This window comes from Cavia porcellus, unplaced genomic scaffold (assembly GCF_034190915.1).
Source record: "Cavia porcellus strain 051 isolate PalLab524CR breed Dunkin Hartley unplaced genomic scaffold, mCavPor4.1 scaffold_7, whole genome shotgun sequence".
In the NCBI taxonomy this organism is placed as follows: domain Eukaryota; kingdom Metazoa; phylum Chordata; class Mammalia; order Rodentia; family Caviidae; genus Cavia; species Cavia porcellus.
Genome location: NW_026947490.1, coordinates 9,585,537 through 9,603,803, shown reverse-complemented (window position 1 = coordinate 9,603,803; position 18,267 = coordinate 9,585,537). Strand labels below are relative to the sequence as shown.

The 18,267-nt window shown below is 37.0% G+C and overlaps 1 protein-coding gene across 2 annotated transcripts; it reads right to left on the bottom strand.

The window, feature by feature from the left end:
* Positions 1 to 596: 596 nt before the first annotated feature.
* Cct8 (chaperonin containing TCP1 subunit 8) lies at positions 597 to 14,334 on the bottom strand. Of its 2 annotated transcripts, XM_013149766.3 has the most exons (16): positions 14,144 to 14,334; positions 11,734 to 11,824; positions 10,784 to 10,863; positions 9,235 to 9,384; positions 7,664 to 7,844; positions 7,504 to 7,565; positions 6,856 to 6,993; positions 5,183 to 5,361; positions 4,292 to 4,358; positions 4,129 to 4,216; positions 3,921 to 4,036; positions 3,410 to 3,481; positions 3,169 to 3,333; positions 2,541 to 2,660; positions 1,135 to 1,239; positions 597 to 811 (listed from the first exon to the last, which is right to left on the bottom strand). In XM_013149766.3, the coding sequence occupies exons 1-15, from the start codon at positions 14,201 to 14,203 to the stop codon at positions 1,147 to 1,149; spliced, it is 1,662 nt and encodes a 553-aa protein (XP_013005220.1). In that variant the 5' UTR covers positions 14,204 to 14,334; the 3' UTR covers positions 597 to 811; positions 1,135 to 1,146. The 2 variants fall into 2 exon arrangements, with proteins under 2 accessions (XP_013005220.1, XP_003467227.1); XM_003467179.5 differs by lacking the exon at positions 1,135 to 1,239 and having other exon boundaries at positions 14,144 to 14,333.
* Between the last annotated feature and the right edge of the window lie 3,933 nt (positions 14,335 to 18,267).

The window sequence follows — 18,267 nt, the reverse complement described above, 5'->3', positions numbered from 1 at the left end:
CTAAATCCTTGGCCCTCAAACAGTATTATTTAGTGGCCTGCCTTACATAACAAATACACATAATACCACATCATATAAAAACCAGTGTAATTTAGCATTTTATACATTTTTTTCTTTCAGTGATGGGGGCTGAACCCAGAGCATTACAGTGGTGGGCAGACTGCTTTATTTTACCACAGAGCTGCAGCCTCCAGTCCCATGTTCTTCGCTTGTCAACACTCCTTAGTATAAGGTCTTAACCAGGGCCATCAGATCTGTTTCATGAAAACTGACTTTGGACATGTCAGGAAATATATTTCAGTTGTATCACAAGCATAGTCCAGCACTTGGCAGATTTTTGCTGTGAAGAGCTAAATATTTTAGGTTGTCTGGGTCTATCTACAACTCACCTTTGCCATTCCCTATGCAAAGCACATGGCAATAGGTAATAATATTACAATGGCTGTATATCAGTAATTTATTTACAAAAACAGGAGGCAAGCAATACACAGAAGGGAAATAAGCCACTAATTGTATTAAATCCCACAGTGGGTTTGATTAACAAGATCAAAGCAGCAAACAGGTCCCTTAGATCCAGTAACATCATTAGGCATTGAGACTTTTAACAGTAACAATGTTTATTGTATCATTCAGCTGAAGAAATACACACATTCTTAATTTAAGGAGAGTAAGAAAACAATTCTTAGAGTACTACTACAAATACTGGGTTCATCTATAGTAAAAATTAGGCCAATCAATCATTTTGGTCATCATCCCAATCTTTCTTCCCACTTGGAGGCTTGGGCCCACCAGCTGGTTTCGCCATGATGATCTGCATAACACAAAGCACAACCATATGCTTATAAACTCACCTTCAGAAATGAAGATAAAAATATTTTTCTCTAGCCCCTATTTAAGACTAAGCAATCACCTCAAAATAAGCAATGTTTTATACATATATGAAACACTGCAGCACGAAGTTTGCTAGCATCCCTCTCAGACATTAAATTCTGAACTTTCAGCAATGTGAGAGAGCTTCCAACTTTTGTAGCTAAACAGCAACAAAATCTACCACAGATTAGTGAATCACATTCCAAGACATGCACTTTGATTACTCAAGCAGAACAGGAAAATATCTGCATGCATCACTGGCACCTGATTTGCTACTTATACATGAGCATCATCTTGCCAACCATCTTTATCCCAGTTTCCTTGTGGTTTAGGAGCTTTGGGTCCTCCTGCCAATTTTGCCACTATAATCTAAAGTAGTTGATACATATAAAGTTTAAGACTTTTTAGTGTCTTTCAGAACCACTCAAATAGCAGGAAGTCTACTGATCCAAATACTCTACTACCTGGTAATATAACCACAGCCTCACAGTTTATCCAAAATCTGGTAACAACATTTTAACAAGTACAGTTACATTAACATTTTAAGATGTTTCTGAAAAAAATGTAGAGAAAACAAAACAATCCCCCCTCCCCCCCAAAAAAACCCATGATAGTTTTGGGCTCAAATGCATTTATCTGGGTAAAACACTAATACATATTACTAATACATACATACATTAATAAATAATGAAGTATTTGTTGCTTTCCAAATTTATATGATTAACAGACTTATAGATCAATGAGACTGGCTTATTTTAAGTAACAAAGTGTAAAACATTTCTAGTATTACCCCTGTTCAGAAGCCTCAATAAATCTAAACCATGGTTAGGCAGGGGATATGGCTCAGTGGTAGAGTTCTTTCTTACGATATGTGTGTGTGGTGGCCCTGGGTTCGACATGGTGAGGATAAAACTGACTACTGGGCTTCATCTGGTTTCTGGTTCAGTCTAGTTTTTGGCAGGTAATTAGTTGAAGGTGTTTATGACTGGGGACTATACTTCTACTAGTCAATTATTTAAGCTTGGCTTAATAAGTTTTTTCCCCAGAAGATTTACTACACAAAATTGGATACAGCTAGGTTTTTATAAGACTTAAGTTCATTATACTAATACGAGCTGGTTAACGTAGTCAGACTTTTCAGATACAGTTTTATGCAGAATGCATAAAGCACATACCAGCAAGCTCCTCTACCCCGTTTAAAGTTTAAAAATCTCATGTTTAGGTTTACCATAATAACTAAAAACAAAACCAAGAAACACTTGCCCCAAAAAACTCACCAACAACAAATGGTAAGAAATGTGATCTTTGAAACTTCTGCGTTATTCTTTTCCATATTCTCTCAATGTCACTTATGTAACTTATTATCAAGGGGTTCTATGGTTAAACAGTTCAAAAATAGCATCTACAACATTCCGGGTGACATTATCTCTAAAACAAGGGAAAAATACTTACCTAAATAATTGTAACTATGCTATTCTACTTCTGTGAAAATATGCTACTGAGCCGTATTAAAATCAGCATTTTTTGGGGCTGGGGATTTAGCTCAGCAGCATAAGCGCCTGCATTGGAAGCAGGCAGTCGTGGGTTCGATCCCCGGTACCGGAAAAAAAGGAAAAAGACAAAAAAAAAAAAAAGCATTTTTGAAGATCAAAATTTTGCCGTTTGCTTACCTGATCAACTCTAAGTACAGTGACTGCAGCATTAGTAGCCAATTTGATAGCCCAGTATTTTCCCAGGTATGTATCTAGAACACCAGCTTCCAGCATGTCCTTTACAGCAGGAACTTCAGCCTGGCAACACAAAACCATTCCCACCTTTCACCTTAAATTCTTTTATGTGAAAATTTTCATATTCAGCAACAAAACCTGGACAGCTGCTGCTATTTTTTTTTTTTTCTCCTCTTTTTTCTGGTCTTTGAGAAGAGTTTCACCACGTAGTTCAGGCTAGCCTTAAACTCACTTTGTAGCCTAGGCTGGCCTTGAACTTGCAGTGATCCTCCTGCTTCAGCCTCCTGCGTGATGGGATAACAGGTGTGTGCCACCACACTCAGCTCCTGAACGGCTTCTTAAATAGTTTTAGACAAATAAATTAAGCACATATTATCCCACACATACTATAAAAAAGGTATCAAGACAAGTTTCCTCTTATCAAATTAAGTAAAAACTAATTTTAAGAAAACCAATTGCCCACAAATTAGATCACTTTTCCTCATTGGTTTTCCTTTTGCACATACTGCTTTCTATTTTTAAGTTCTGTACTCACGAAAGCAATTTAGTATCACAGTGCTTTTTCAAATACCTCAATATCTAGTCCAACATTTTTATTTCCTTCTTGATGCACTGCATAAAGCTTAGAGATTATTTCATTGGCTTTAACTCCAGAGTTCTCCGCCAGTGCTCTTGGGATAGCTTCAAAAGCCTCGGCAAACTTCTTAATAGCGTATTGTTCAAGTCCAGGACAGGTCTAAAACAAATTGTGTTTATTATTTCACCTTAATCAACAGCAGAAAGAAAATCAATTCTAACAGAAATATCTATACCTCTCCATATGATGTAATTTGTTTGGCCAACTCAATTTCTGTTGCGCCACCTCCTGGTACAAGACGCTTATCCTATAAGTGGTATCAAAAGAGAGAAAGCCAATCATCAATCAACAGTCAGATTCCAGTACTCCATCAGACTAGTTCTTTTTTTCCCCCCTAGATTAGAAGTTTTGAATCAGAGTATGTTAAAATCTAATTTCTAACCAGGAAAAAATGAATGAAGCGAAGTTTCTTACTAGACCATAAAATGTGAGACATAAAAAAGGACTGAAAATAGAGAACAGGATCAGCATTATTATTGCATTTCCACACAGCACCAAGAACAGTGCTGAGGTAGTACATTTTAATAAAAACAACTAGTCTTTGAAAACAATTTAAGAAATCATGTTTGGAGAACAAAAGACTTAAATGAAAAATCTACTTTGCTTTAAACCCCTTTTGAAATTGTCATACTGTTCCTAAGTCAACTGTTTGTAAACAAATCCTGAAGGTTAGTTCTCACACTGACCCTCGTGAGAACTTTGAAAGTGTTAACGCCATCGTCCACTGCCCTTTCTATGTCATCCATTAGATTGTCAGTAGAGCCTCGAAGTACAATAGTAGAAATGGCGCCATCTTCTTTTTCTGTCACATATAAATATATTTGGGGATTAGATGAAAAAGAAAAGAATGAACATTTCATACTGATACCAACATATATTACTATGACTACGTACCATGCTTAAAAACTACTACTTGTGTGTCTCCAACTTCTGAGAGGTAAACACTGTCACAGTGTCCCATTTCTTCAAGGACAGGAGGAGTCTGTAAGACAGGAACTGTGGTAATAAAATGTCAAATAGTTTCAATTATCTTTTTAATATTTTCCAGAATACATACCAATCTAGGAAGAGCTGTGGCACCAACTGTTTTACATAGTCTTCTAAGATCCCATTTTGAGTTAAGCCTGTCAAAAGAGTTTAATTAATAAAGTTTTAATTCTATCATATACATACGCGTATACAGTACAGGGATTAAATAAGAAATTGTGTACTAGCTCCTAAGTAACATTCTTGACGCTGGATCAAGCTCGGAACACATCTGAATTGTGCTGGGTTCTTAGGCCAAGAATTCCTGACGCTGAGAATGTTATCTTAAATCTGTTGCACAAACCATTTTTTGCCAACCAGGAACGATAAAGTCACTTCAGAATATCCGAGATTTATAGATCCAAAACACCAAGAAAATATTGTATACATTGAAAACGGCTTTATCTTGTGTAATCATACAATTTTTGAGGAGGAGTACAGTGATTTATTCTACAGATTTGACTGGGTACCAAGAATGGTGACAGAGGAGAAAGATAGGAAAGCCAGTTGTCTATTTGAAATATGTTCATGGGTTAAAGGTATCTTGCTGCCTCTACATTCTGGGTAACAGGCAATATACTATAATCTCTTATGTTCATTTTGTCTGGAATGATATTCCCCTTCCCTCTTCAAACGATATGTATTGACTGGTTCCTTCAGTTTAGAAGTAAAAATTATGGTGATGCACACCTTAATCCCAGCACTTAGGATGCTAAAGAGGATCACCAGGAGTTCAAGGTCAGCCTAAACTACAAAGCAAGACTCTGTCTCCAAAAAAGTTATTTCCTATCTCCCCAGAACAAATCCTTTTACTATCTGACTACTTGTACTTTCCCTTTATTAGATGCCTTCAGTTTGTTGAATTTTAGTGTTTTGTTACCTACCACTGTTAACATTATCAGTTATGGCATGCAGCTCTTACCTCACCAACATGATATTGTATTTATTTGCATAATGAAGCGCCATGTCTGCCACTTTGCCACCTGTTACGACGACGTTTGCACCAGTATCAGCGATAGCTTTCACTTGTGCGTCCATAAGATTTTCTTCTCCTTTACTAAAATTCATCAATTCTTCAGCTGTCTTTATCAATACTGTTCCCTGGCAAAACAGGTAAACACAATCTTTATAAACAACACCTTACCGCTTTGTTGTCCAAAATCATATTTTACTGAAAAAACAACTTAGGGATTTTTGGAGAAGACATGAAGTAGGTATAATGAAGTAAAACACAAAATCGATGAAGTTAAAACACTCGGCTTACTTTCAGACACCTGCATCCCATTTGCTCTGACAGGAACCTGGTGGAAAACGTGTGGAATACTCTTATTTCAGACACATAGGACAGGTGTCCTGGTATGTCTTTCATAAAGATCAGCCAGTGTCACCAAAACAGTAATGTTGTGGTTCTCAAGCTTTTCCTAAAGTGTGGACTAAAAGACTACCTACTTTTCCCAATCCTGCAGAAACTTTTAAAACCAAAAACTTGAATTTGAAGAATACTAGGGTGTGGTGTTGCATGCCAGCAGTTCCAGCTACTTGGGAGGCTAAGGCTGGAGGATCAAAGTTTAATAATATCTCAAAACAAAACAAAAAACACAAAACAGCACAACACTCATACACACACAAAAAAGGGCAGAGAAAATCTGGAAGATGAAGCCAGCCACTGCTAACTAGAAACATAAGGTTTTAAAAAAATGCCTTATCGTTTTCAAATTACACTAGCATTATTTTTGGTGTCAGGATGCTACACAATGGCAATATTTTAAAAGAACTTTTGAGCTGGGCATGGTGGTACATGCCTGAAATTACAGTACTTCAGAGGCTGAGGCAGAAGGGCCCCTGGAGGTTCCCAAGACACTGTCTCAAAAATTTTTTTCCATGAAGAGCACACGAAATGCTCATATATTTTTACTTGCTGAAATGTTAAGGGGTTACACTGTACAACATAAACAATACTGCTACCACCTTTAAACAATTAAATGTTAACTTGGTTCACAAATACATACAATCCTGATGTTGAGGCCTTCATAAGCAAATGGAGACAACTTGAGATTATCCTCATTAGTGAAAGTAAGAATCATATTTATAAATATCACATTGTGTTGCTAGTGTAAAAAGTAGTAAGAAATGTAGGAGTAACAACCCTAAATGTGTAATTGCTATTATAAAAAAGAAAGGAAAAGAAAGCGCTCTAAAGATATAACTGCATGTGTAAGTGTGTAGGGTTGATAACCATATTACTAAGTTTTTGTTGGACCGTTGAACAGAACTGTTTGCAGTCTCACTGTCTGACTGTCCACTTTGTATGATTTACTTTTGTAACTTGAACAACTATTTCTAAGAGGACAATATGTAATTTATCAACTAGTGATTTCTTACTGTTTATTTATTTTGAAATTATGTATTATTTCTACCCTTTTTCTGTTTTTCCTTTTCTCTTTAAGTAAAAAAAATTTTAAAAAACCCCCAAAACAAATACATACAATCCTGCAGTTAACCATTAGGAAATTTGTTTTCTGAGCAAACTTTACCTCAAAACTAAACTGAAAGATCAAGCCCAATATTTACTTTTAAGATTTGAGGTCTACATACCTTAGTTTCTGTTATCATGCCATCAAAAGGACACGAGTACACTGCAATTTTTGCATCCTTGACAGATGTTACATCTCCTTCAGTTTCCTTCTTAAAAACCATGCCATGTAATACAGAAGAGGAAAAGATACCAGAGCCCTGAGGTTGAACACAAAACCGTCATTAGGATTGTTATTTCTATATGCACTAAAAACATTCTTTCTTAAAAGTAAAACATCAACATGAGAGACCTGGGAACACAGGGTAAAGCGGTGGGCATAAAATAAGCCATTCTGCTTGAGACAAGAATTGCTGTGGGAAGGAGGGGAGGTCCTTCATTGTACTGGGGAAGAACAAATGTGGCCAATGACTGCTCCGTTTATTCACAAAGTATGGTGTGTCTTGGTACCACTAAGCCGTCAGTACAGTATCCGCAATTTAATGGGGAAGGTGGGCAGTACATGCATGGAGACAGCAAATTCATGGCATGTGTACAAACCACGCACTGCTATGAGCTCAGCCCAACTACATGAACGACAGGATGGCAACACACAAAGCCACCCTAACGATGTTCTGGAACACAAAATACATAAAAACATCATCTAAAACATGAGGGGACATTTAGATTTAGAGTAACTCAGATGATGTTAAAGCATTTTCTAAACTTACCAGAATTTTACAAACTCTGATGTTATCAACATTGAAATGGCCAGAGTCAGGAAAAATAGATACTGTTAAGAAAATGAGACATATGAAAATATTAAGAAAACATCTTATTCATGTTAAGGATCTTTATTCTGGATGTTTTCATTTACTGCTATTTACTTACCACATGCCCGAGCAATCAGCTTGGCTAGAAACGCTTCGTTACCGTATTGTTTACTCATTATGGAAGTACGGAGCAGAGAGGACACTTCCTCAACATCACGAAGGTTTTTTGCAGAACAACACACCAAATCAGGAAGAATTTCATGGGCTTTTCTGCAGGCTATTTCATAACCTTCTATGACCTAAAAGGTAAAGGAAAAGCATTTCTTTAAAAGACACGACAAAGTAACTTACTCTAGTAATCCAACGAACATAGCATTTAAAATGCCAGAAATAATAAATGCAGCGAAGCCTAGTAATTGTGAGTGTAGGCTCTGATAACAACTGAACCCAAGGCTCCACCAATTACTAGCTACAGGTTTGACAAGATTTTCTAACTTAACCTCCACTGTCTGCATTTAAAATAAAACAGGTTGCAGTCCTCACTAATCTGAGTCTTTAGAGGTTACAGTGAGACAGCGTATGTGAGACACAGACACTACACATCTTGCTCAGAATAAACTGCTTGGTAATGTGAGCAACTCTTCTGATAATAATTCTGTATTTGAAGCAGTAGCATAGACAAAAAAATTTTTTAAAAGAATTAAAAACAAAAATGATTCAGAATTTCAAAACGAGAGAAAACATTATATTGTATTGTTATCTTCAAAATAGTCACTCAGATACCAATATAGGTGTATGCAAAATGATATAAGCACTGTTTCTTTCAATGAATAGAATTAGTACAATCATCATAGCTATCTTGTGCGCGCACACACCTTTTTTCCTGCTCTTCCTTCTTTTCTCCTTGCCCCCATCCCAGTTCTTTCCTTTTGAGCAGTTTCTTTCCTTTTCACAATACCTATTGTACCTTTTGGATCTTACATACTTTCCATTTCTTACACTAGTAAGACAATACGGTGTTTGCACTTGTGAGTCTGATTTATTTCACTTATGAGTATGGTCTCTAGTTGTATCCCATTTAGCTATAAAAGCGTCAAGTTTATCCTTCTTTATTGCTGAGTAGTACTCTATTGTATAAAAATATCACATCTTTTTTATCTGTTCCTCAGTTGATGAGCATTTGTGTTATTTCCAAAATCTGCTCTCTACAAACTGTTCACAGATGCACATTTTTGCTGTGATACGTTTTCCATTCTTCTGGTAAAATACTTAGAATGGAATAGCTGGGTTAAATATACCTTAGTTTTCTGAGGAATCTCCACACTGATTTCCACAGTGGTTTTACAGTCAACATTCCCACCAACAATGAAGAAGGGTTCCTTCTCCCCACAGCCCCACCAGCATTTATTACTGGATGAGTTTTTTGATGATAGCCATTCTTTGTGGGGTGAGATGGAATCTTAGCATTGTTTTAATTTGCATTTCTCAAGTGACCAATGATGTTGGATATTTTTTCTTATATTTGTCATTTGTATTTCTTAAACTGAGAAGTGTGTATTCATTTCAGATGCCCATTTTTGAACTGGGTCTGTGAATCTCAAAGGGTCTGATTTTTAAAAATTCCTTACATGTTCTACACAGAAGTCCTTTGAGACAAAAATCGGAGTAAATTATAAAACAAACACTTGCCTCTGAAACTGAAAGGCCAATCCTCAGAAGTTCTTCAGCCAATTCCAGAAGCGCTCCAGCAAAGACCAGAACAAAGTTTGTGCCATCTCCAACCTCTTGCTCTTGCATATGAGAGGCCATTACAATCATTTTTGCAGCAGGATGCTGTACCTGGTATAAAAGGGAATACCAAGTAAAACAGCTGGTCCTTAAAGCAACATAAAACCTCCTTCATTTAATAAACTCCATTTTCCCTATATAGGCCAAGTTAACTCCATTTAAGCACATTTATAGACTATTATTAGACTGGTCACAAGAAGAAAATTTAAATCCCTTTTGGCCTATGGAGCACAAATGCACCACTGCAACTACAGGCACACCTTCTTGAGACTGTCCGTTATTCATTACAGAGTTCCATCGGGTTCTGCATATCTTTGTTTCCTGTTTTAAAAATAAAAGTGATTCCAACCGCTAAGCCTGGACATTTAAGACTTCAGAGGAACCACAACAGATACCACTTAGCTTGATTAAGAGCTGTAGCATCAATCTCATTATATACTTGTAAAGATATTGCTAGTATTATTAAAAAAAAGAGGAGCATAAACCTTTTTCTCAAAAGTGTCTTGAATTTTTATGTAACTTTATTCTTAGAGGAATTAATTTTAAATACTTTTCCAGACATAAGAGTAACTACTGGCAGAAAAAATTATAGGAAGTTGATACTATTGCTTTTATTTTCCAATACTACTCCCACCCAAATAAAACATATTTAAAAGACTGAGTATTTAATTAAGCAGACAGGTCCTGAGAATATCACCATGTATAACTTTAACACTCACCATAACAAGTTTCTCCACAAATATCTTGTGGAGTTAAATGTATTTTTGAAAACATTGTTATTTAATAGATTAAAGAAATGTTACTTTATCTGTATTTTTCTCTAAAATACAAGATTAAGTTCTAGTATCTCTAAGGGTTAAGTGTTAGGAAAATGACCCAATGTTGAACATAACCTCTGATTACAAGGCAGTCGTATAAGAAACACTTAGGCACCATCCCTCGCCAAAACTCTTCAGACGTTACCAGTTCTGCAGACTCCATGTCAAAACTGGAGGTGAACACTGCAGAATTCCAATAACTGATTAGTACTTGTTACTGCATTACAGGATCATTTACTTTAGTGTCACTCTACAGAGTGAGACAATCAATTTGATATTATCAGCAAATATACTTTATCTCAGCCCCTCCACAAGTTAGTAACTTAAAGATTTTAAAGAATGTGTGCTGCTAAAATGTTAAATATTCAGTCTAAAAATCTGCATGATAAATTTTCAAGTTGTAAAAAGGTTCTTTATTGTCATATTTGAAACAGCGATTTCTTCTAGATTAAAATATATGTAATTGTTTGGGCTGTTTTGAAAATAACTTACTGGGGCTGAGGATTTAGCTTAGCAGCATAAGCGCCTGCCTTGCAAGCAGGCAGTTGTGAGTTCAATCCATGGTACCGATAAAAAGTAAAAAGACAAAAAAAAAAAAAAAAAAAAGACAAAAAAAAAAGAAAATAACTTACCTCTAGCTCTCTTAAAATAGTCGCCGCATCATTTGTCACAAACAACTTCTCCAGGTGGTTGATAACCATTTTGTTCATACCTTAAAAATAAGTTAATACACAAGTATCACTACTCAGCTCCTTTCCCAAATACTTAAGAAACTTTAGTGAAGATATATAAATTTTTTTAAAAGTATAAATTTGTATGTTTTAGAAGTGTTATAAAAATTAAATGCATATTCTGTATCCTTCAGATCATAGTCCCATAGATTTTCTTTGACTACACCTATATAATTTGCCTTTGAAATCTATAATGTCCAGGGAGACGGTAAAATCTCCTTACATTTTTGCTGACTGCTATGATACTTTAACACACCTGCCATGCAGCAAGTGCTCAATTATTAGATATTAATATGCACTATGCCAAAGTAACCCACTTAAAAGTATAGCTCTTGCTTATTCCATAAATCTGTATCTCTAGTTCAGTTACTACTTGGCTAAATGACCAGAAAAAATTTTCTCAACCTATGTTTTTTTTTTTTTTTTTTTCCAGGTACCAAAGATTGAAATCAGGATTTCTCTGCTCAGTTATATGCCAGTCTGTTAAATATATATATACTTTTTGGTATGGGTCTTTCAAAATCACCACGTTGCCCAGCCTGGGCCTGAATTGTGCCACAATGTTACCTTTTATAAAATAACTGAATAGTCTTTGTCATGATGAATATTAAGTGCAATGTCAACAGTGAAAATGCTGTAATTTTTCTATTCTCTCAACAAGATAGAAAGGTAACATTTGACTATATTTTTGGAGATCTGAATTAACCATTAAAAATAAACATATTGATATCACTGAACTATGAAATAACTTTCCAAGCCAAACTGTAAATATAGTACCATTAGAAAAAAAAATGTGAAGAGTATACAAAATTCAATTATTATATTTTGAAAAATGTGAATTTGTAGATTACCATTTGGTCCATACGCTGTACGAGTAGTCTGGGCAAGCTCCTTGCAAGCTTGTATATTTCTATATACAGCCTCTTCTAATCCTGAAAAATGCTGTAAAATAATACTTCTTAGAACAATGAAAAGAATTTTCAAACACTAAATACTTTACCTTTTAATAAACAGGCAGCAACACTGAAGTATTTGGCAATTAGTGAAGAGTCTGGTTATAAAATTTGGCTTTCTAACTAATTACAAGATTTCCTTAGGCAATTTTTTAAGGTAAAAAGCACAGTAGTATTAGCACCTATCTCACAGTATTGTTGAGACAATCAAGTAAAATTTATGTTTGTTAAGTGTAATATTTGTTACCATAAATGATACATAATTTCCTCACTAGTATGAATAAAACAGACCAACTAACACATCAAATCACGGGCATATACATATTTTTAGTGTAGTATAAAATATAGTAAGAGTGCTAAGTCTGATGAAAGGATACAAAGCATTTCAGGTTAAATATCTTTTCAGGATTTATTATTATTTTCCAACGAGAAATTGAAATGTGATGAGTATTTTTCTTAATGTATCAGCACGTGAGCATTGAAAAGCCAGCAGATCCAGCTTAGTTTGAAAATTTTCATTTAAACCAAAATATATACCCCTAAAATGTTTAGGGACAAAAGTATACAAACTATTGAGTGCTCTTTTGAATTACAATGTAATTCCAATGTGTACATTTTGAAAACTGAATTTTGCACAATTACTAAAATTCTCATTTTGCACTAGATTTAAGAGTTTGGATTTACCTGGGCCTTCAGATATGTTTTAAGAGCTTAATCTTCATGCGAACATTACTGCCTTAACACTCAACACAGTAGCCAACTAGCACACGTGGGCATTTAAAACAATGAAAGCCTAAAAAATCAGTTCCTCAACTGTACTAGCCAGAGCTGAACAGCTACACACAACAGTTATGCTGCACAGATCTAATAAAGAATATTTCCATCACTGAAGAAAGTTTTATTGATCAGTACCTTACAATATAAGGCATGGCTTTTATACTATTCTAGAAGAAACCATGAACTAAGTAGGAATGACCTCTACTTTATAAGCACCTTCAGAGACAAAGGCTGGACTCTTACAGTAATGCTTAAGTCAGAGATCTTGTCTTACACTCTTCCCCTCTTCCTCTCACTCCTATTCACTGAATGAGCTGCCAGCTTCCACAAATCAGATCAATCACTCCTCTTTAGTGCATTCCCATCTCTTTCACAACAAAATGTACCTTCCTCTTCAGGAATACAAGCCCCTACGTGCTCTGGCCTTTGCCTTACTAAAATCTCTTCGGTAGGTGCCTCGTTACCGAATTAAATATTCCAACGTGTAGAGAAAGCTAGCAGCATTTGAATGATCAGTAATGTTTTGCTATGACTTCTGCCTAAATATTTTTTTTGGAGGAGCTTGCATCACGTTCACTACTTCACTACTATTTACATTAAACTCTGACATTTATTTAGTTTACCCAAGTTATCTCCAAAGTGCACCCTACAAGTCCTATTATCACGTCCCATGAAACTTTAAATTCAACCACCCTCATCTCCAGCACAGGAAATTTGGGAGACAAAAAGAACACCACTATTTGACAATCCAAAAGTCAAACTTCCTAGTATGTAATATGATATCATAAATATTAGGCAAAAAATTATCTCAAGATCTTAAAACAAATTGCATTCGAGCCAGTATGTCATTTATCTTGCAGTAAGTCAGACACAGACACGCAGAACGTCTTTTAAAAAAGACCTCGAGTCAGGGCAGCTTTAGGACAAGCCAGCTAACTTTAAGCCGGGGCAGAAGCCCCTACATCTTGATTATCCTAATTCACAGCACTGTTTCTGTAAGCTAAATCGGGTGCCTGTTTTTCCGTTAGAAGCAAGCAACCAAAATCGAGCCTTAGTTCCTACGTCCTCCTTTCCCGATCTCCCGCTCCTTGGTCATCCCCATGCCACAACCTACAACCTGTGAATGAACTGTGCCAATCCGCTTCACAGTCACCAGGGCAATTCCATCTACATCACTCAATTTCACTCCCACGACTCCCTTCAAGGCTGCGAGCCCCACTTCAGCTCCACTTCAGGGATGGAGGAAAAGACACACAAGCCGCCTCGCGCTTGCCCAGCTAGGAAGTGCGCAAGGCTAATCCTGCAGCCTCGCCCCTCAACCTGTCTCCGCATCCTCTCGGCCATTCCGAATTTAGGAAGATCCAAGTTGCTGCGGGCTAGAACGGCAGAACGCGACTCCTTCTGGAATTTTCTCTTCCCCCGCCCGCTGTGCCAGGAGCACGCCCGGCTTGTCAAGACGCCATTCTCCTTCGCTGCGGGCGCTGTAACCCCTGCCGGCTTTCCCGCCTCACCGTCTCGTTTCATCCCTTACTTTTGCTCCTTCCTTGAGCATCTGGGCAAAGCCCGGGGCCTTGGGGACGTGAAGCGCCATTCCAGACAGTAAGCAGCGGTTCACGCGCTCACTCAGAAGAGCTGCAGGAAGTAACGTAAGCGCACAGCCTTCTGGGGACGCTGCGTGCCGACGCCCCACGCTCCTCCTCTTCCTCTCTGACGACCTAGTCAAACCGCCTTCCCAAAGCCTCGCTCTCGCGAGAGAGGATGCCGCAGTCAGAACCGAGTTAACGATTGTCGATTGGGTCGAACGTCAGATAGAGTGTAGCGTGCCCTTTTTTGGCTTTTCGGGCAGGCAGATTTATTTAGGAATCTAAAAAAATTCCGAAACTGCACAGTGGGAAACGTACTATAATAGATGAGTCTTGAACAATAGAACGATTCTTTAATTTTGGGTGTCGAGAATTTTGTCTCAGCAACCAGAAAAAAGTAACCAACATAACTGCCATTCTTATACTTTCCTTTTTGTTTTGGAAAATTTTTTTTTTTTTTTTTTTTGGTCTTTTTCCTTTTTATCGGTACCAGGGATCGAACTTGCGACTGCCTGCTTGCAAGGCAGGCGCTTATGCCACTGAGCTAAATCCCTAGCCCCGAAAATAATTATTTTTAAATAAAAATACATTAACATATGGTGTTTATCATTTTTTAAAATTTGAGTTTAGAAATTTATCAGATAGAATTTATATTACAGATTTTATTGATAGCTATAATCCATATAAACAAAAAGTCTTCCTGAGACTGAACAGTTGGAGAACTACTGCAGTAGATGAGACCTATATAGTAGAATAATCCAAGATTATCTTGTGAATTAGCTAAAAAATAAATAAAAACTCATTTTCTAACCCATAGAGAATAATACTTACAAATATATCTGACACAAAATAAAGCTAACAGAGGCTAAAATGATACTTAATAAAATCTGATGAAGTAAAAATAAACATAAAAAATCAAATCTTGCTATAATTCATAAGTAGACCCTGGAAAATTAAATTTGAGGATAAAAAATTTCCTCAAAAGTTCATAATTAAAAATTGATCTTATGTTAACTGTAATACCAGTAAATAGGAAATGAGAAAAATAAAAATCAATTTAAAGCTTGCATATTGTAACTTATCAATGAATTAAATTGATTTAATTACTAAGGAGAATGCTGTTTAGATGGAAGTTTATTAATTTTATGTAATTTGGGTTAAGCTATATTCACGATAGAGTCAAAATATCAAGGACAAAATTTCCACTGGGTCTAAATAATGGACTGTGTATTCTACAGCCTCAAAAAGGAAACACAATCCTTAATACGGCTTCATGACTTTTGTTCTGGCTCCTGCTTATTGCATTTGTATCTTCTCCTTTGGCTTACTCTCTGTCTTCTGGCAAAATTCATTCATGCTGCTTTTTTTTTACCTCTTGTCTTAGGGTCTCTGCCTCTACTGTTTTCTTTTGAATTTTCTTTTCTTTTGGCTGAGCAAGTTCTACCCTAGTAAGCAAACATTTTCCTTGGGACATTTTTGATGGTTTCCGTGGAATTCCCTATTCACCACTCTGATAGATCCTGTGCTTCTCTTTTATAGCATTTATCACAGATAAAATGGCAGTTACTTATAACTGATCTCAACCGTTAGGCAGGTGCTGTATTACCAGCACTTTTAACTCGACATTACATGGGGAAATGTCTCAATAAATAGTCATCAAATGAATCAATGGCCAAATGGGTGGCCAGAAATAGAGGCCAAAGAATTAGGATGCTATGGTCTGAATGTCTGTGTCCCCCTAAATTCCTATGTTGAAATTCCAGTCCCCAAAGAAGTATAGTTGCCTGGTAGATGATAAGCAAGATCAGGGCCCTTGTGAAAGAAGCGAAAGGAACTCGTTTCCTTCTACCAAGTGATGACAAAACCATGGGGCGTCATCTGTGAACCAAGAAATCAGGCCCTCACTGTGTCTTCCCACACCTTGTTCTTGAACTTCTCAGGCTCTACAACTGTGAGGAGTGAATTGCTGTTGTTGCTAAGCTACCTAGTCTGGTATTTTGTTATAGCAGCCTAAACCTAGTAAGACATGGGAGGTGTGGTCTCCAAAGAGAACACAAGAAAGCAATCAAGAAGATTTGTGCAGGAGTTTGCAAAAGCCAAGGAGATCACAGGTTTCTACTATTCTGATTCAGGAGCCTGGACCCCTAATGTAGGTACCCACTAACACAAGACCTCCGGGAGAGAGCGAAAGGCCTTGGATATTGGTACCCTCAAATCCCATTCGGGAGAATCCTTACATGGGGATGTAAGGATCCTTACCTGGAGATGTCTAAGCCAGCTTAGAACTTTGCTCATGATGCAGTTCACCAATCGTTTCCATTTTTTCCTTCTCTTTGCCTTGAAGTTTATATATCTATTTTTTAATTCTTCAAGTGACCAGGTCTCACTGTGTTGCCTTGGCTGGCCTAGAACTCTCATGCTCAAATGATCCTCCTGACTCACCCTCCTGAGTAGCTGGGGATGTAAGCATTTGCTACTGAACTTGGTTGTTTGCCTTCAAGTTTCATGTTTACTTCAGGATCATTATAATGTTTTTATCTTGCATCTATGTTTTGATTGTTAAATTTGTAATATATGATCGTATTTTTATCATTTGTGTTACTTATTCAATGTTACTATATTACCTTACCTTCCATTAAATTTTAATCATTTCTCTTTAGCTTTGGATTTTTTTTTTGTCTTTTGCATTTTTTTTTATCGGTACCAGGGATCGAACTCACGACTGCCTGCTTGCAAGGCAGGTGCTTATGCCGCTGAGCTAAATCCCCAGCCCCCTTAGCTTTGGATTTTATAACTTGTGTTGACTTGTTATTTTACTTGTTTCTTTGTAAATCTCTTAATGTTCCTTTGGAAATTTGTATGTATTTTTTCTGTTTCAATGAAATTTCTTTGAGTTTAAGGGGACCCAATCATTTATAACCCTGTTCTTTCTCTGAATTTGAAAATAATCAAGAAAATAATCATGACAGTCAGGCAGCTAGAATTCAGGTTATCACTTCAGTGTAGAGACATGGCTTAGTGTGAATGCTTATGTGTACACATACTTATGTGTCACAGCTGCTTTGCAGTAAACACAGTAGAGAGGCAGAAAAAAGAACAATAGGATTTTAATGCATTAACTCCATGCAGTCAGGAAAGGTGCCCCTACAGCAGTCACTAACCAATGAAATAACTCCTTGTAATAAGAAGATGTTAATCAGGAGGCCAAGAGAGTTGGAGGAATCCAAAGGAGTAAGACTCACCACTATCCCCTGTATAATTGTTACTTTCATTTCTTAATCTCCTTATAAACTTCCTCTTCTTTGCCTTTTTTCTGTGGGCAGATGGGGTTTGGAAGATAATGGGCCTCAGGTCATGTTATGGTTTATATCTAAAATGACCCCCAAGCTGGGTGTAGTGACTCACTCCTGTACTCTTAGCACACTTGAGGCTGGATCAGGAGGATCATTGCAAGTTTGAGACCAGCCTGGGCTACAAAGTGAGCCCAAGACCAGCCTGAACTCTATAGCAAGACCCTGACTCAAAAAGACAAAAAGACAAAGAAAATGTCCCCCAAAGCCTCATGCCTTCATAGGTGTAACTTTGGGGGTGAATGGAGCATGCGTGTTTTGACACTGGGCTAATCCACTGATTGGTTTAGCACAGTTCTGGATGTGGGTGATGAGTTTCCTGAAGAGGAAAGCCTGAAGAATGAAGTCTCGCTGCTTTCTCCTGCCAAGCCCTTCTGCCATGCCACCCCTGCCTTGGAGCCAAGTGACTGCAGGTTGAAAGCTCTATAAATTGTAAGTCAAAATAAACCTTTCCTTTATTAATTTGTGAACGTTGGATATTTTCCCAGCATGAAGAAATTACCTAAGACAGACACCTTATCCATTTTACAGCTTCTCTTAGTTTCTGTCAGGTACACGTGGGACAAGGCAAGACCATGGTCACGTCCTGATTCTCCTGCTTAAAGATATAACAAAGCCACTAAGAACCCATTTATGACATAGACAGTGGAAAGATTAGTCAAAGGTGCTAGCTTCATCACTTCAAGGTCTCACACATCAAGAATGATACCGAAGCCCAAAGG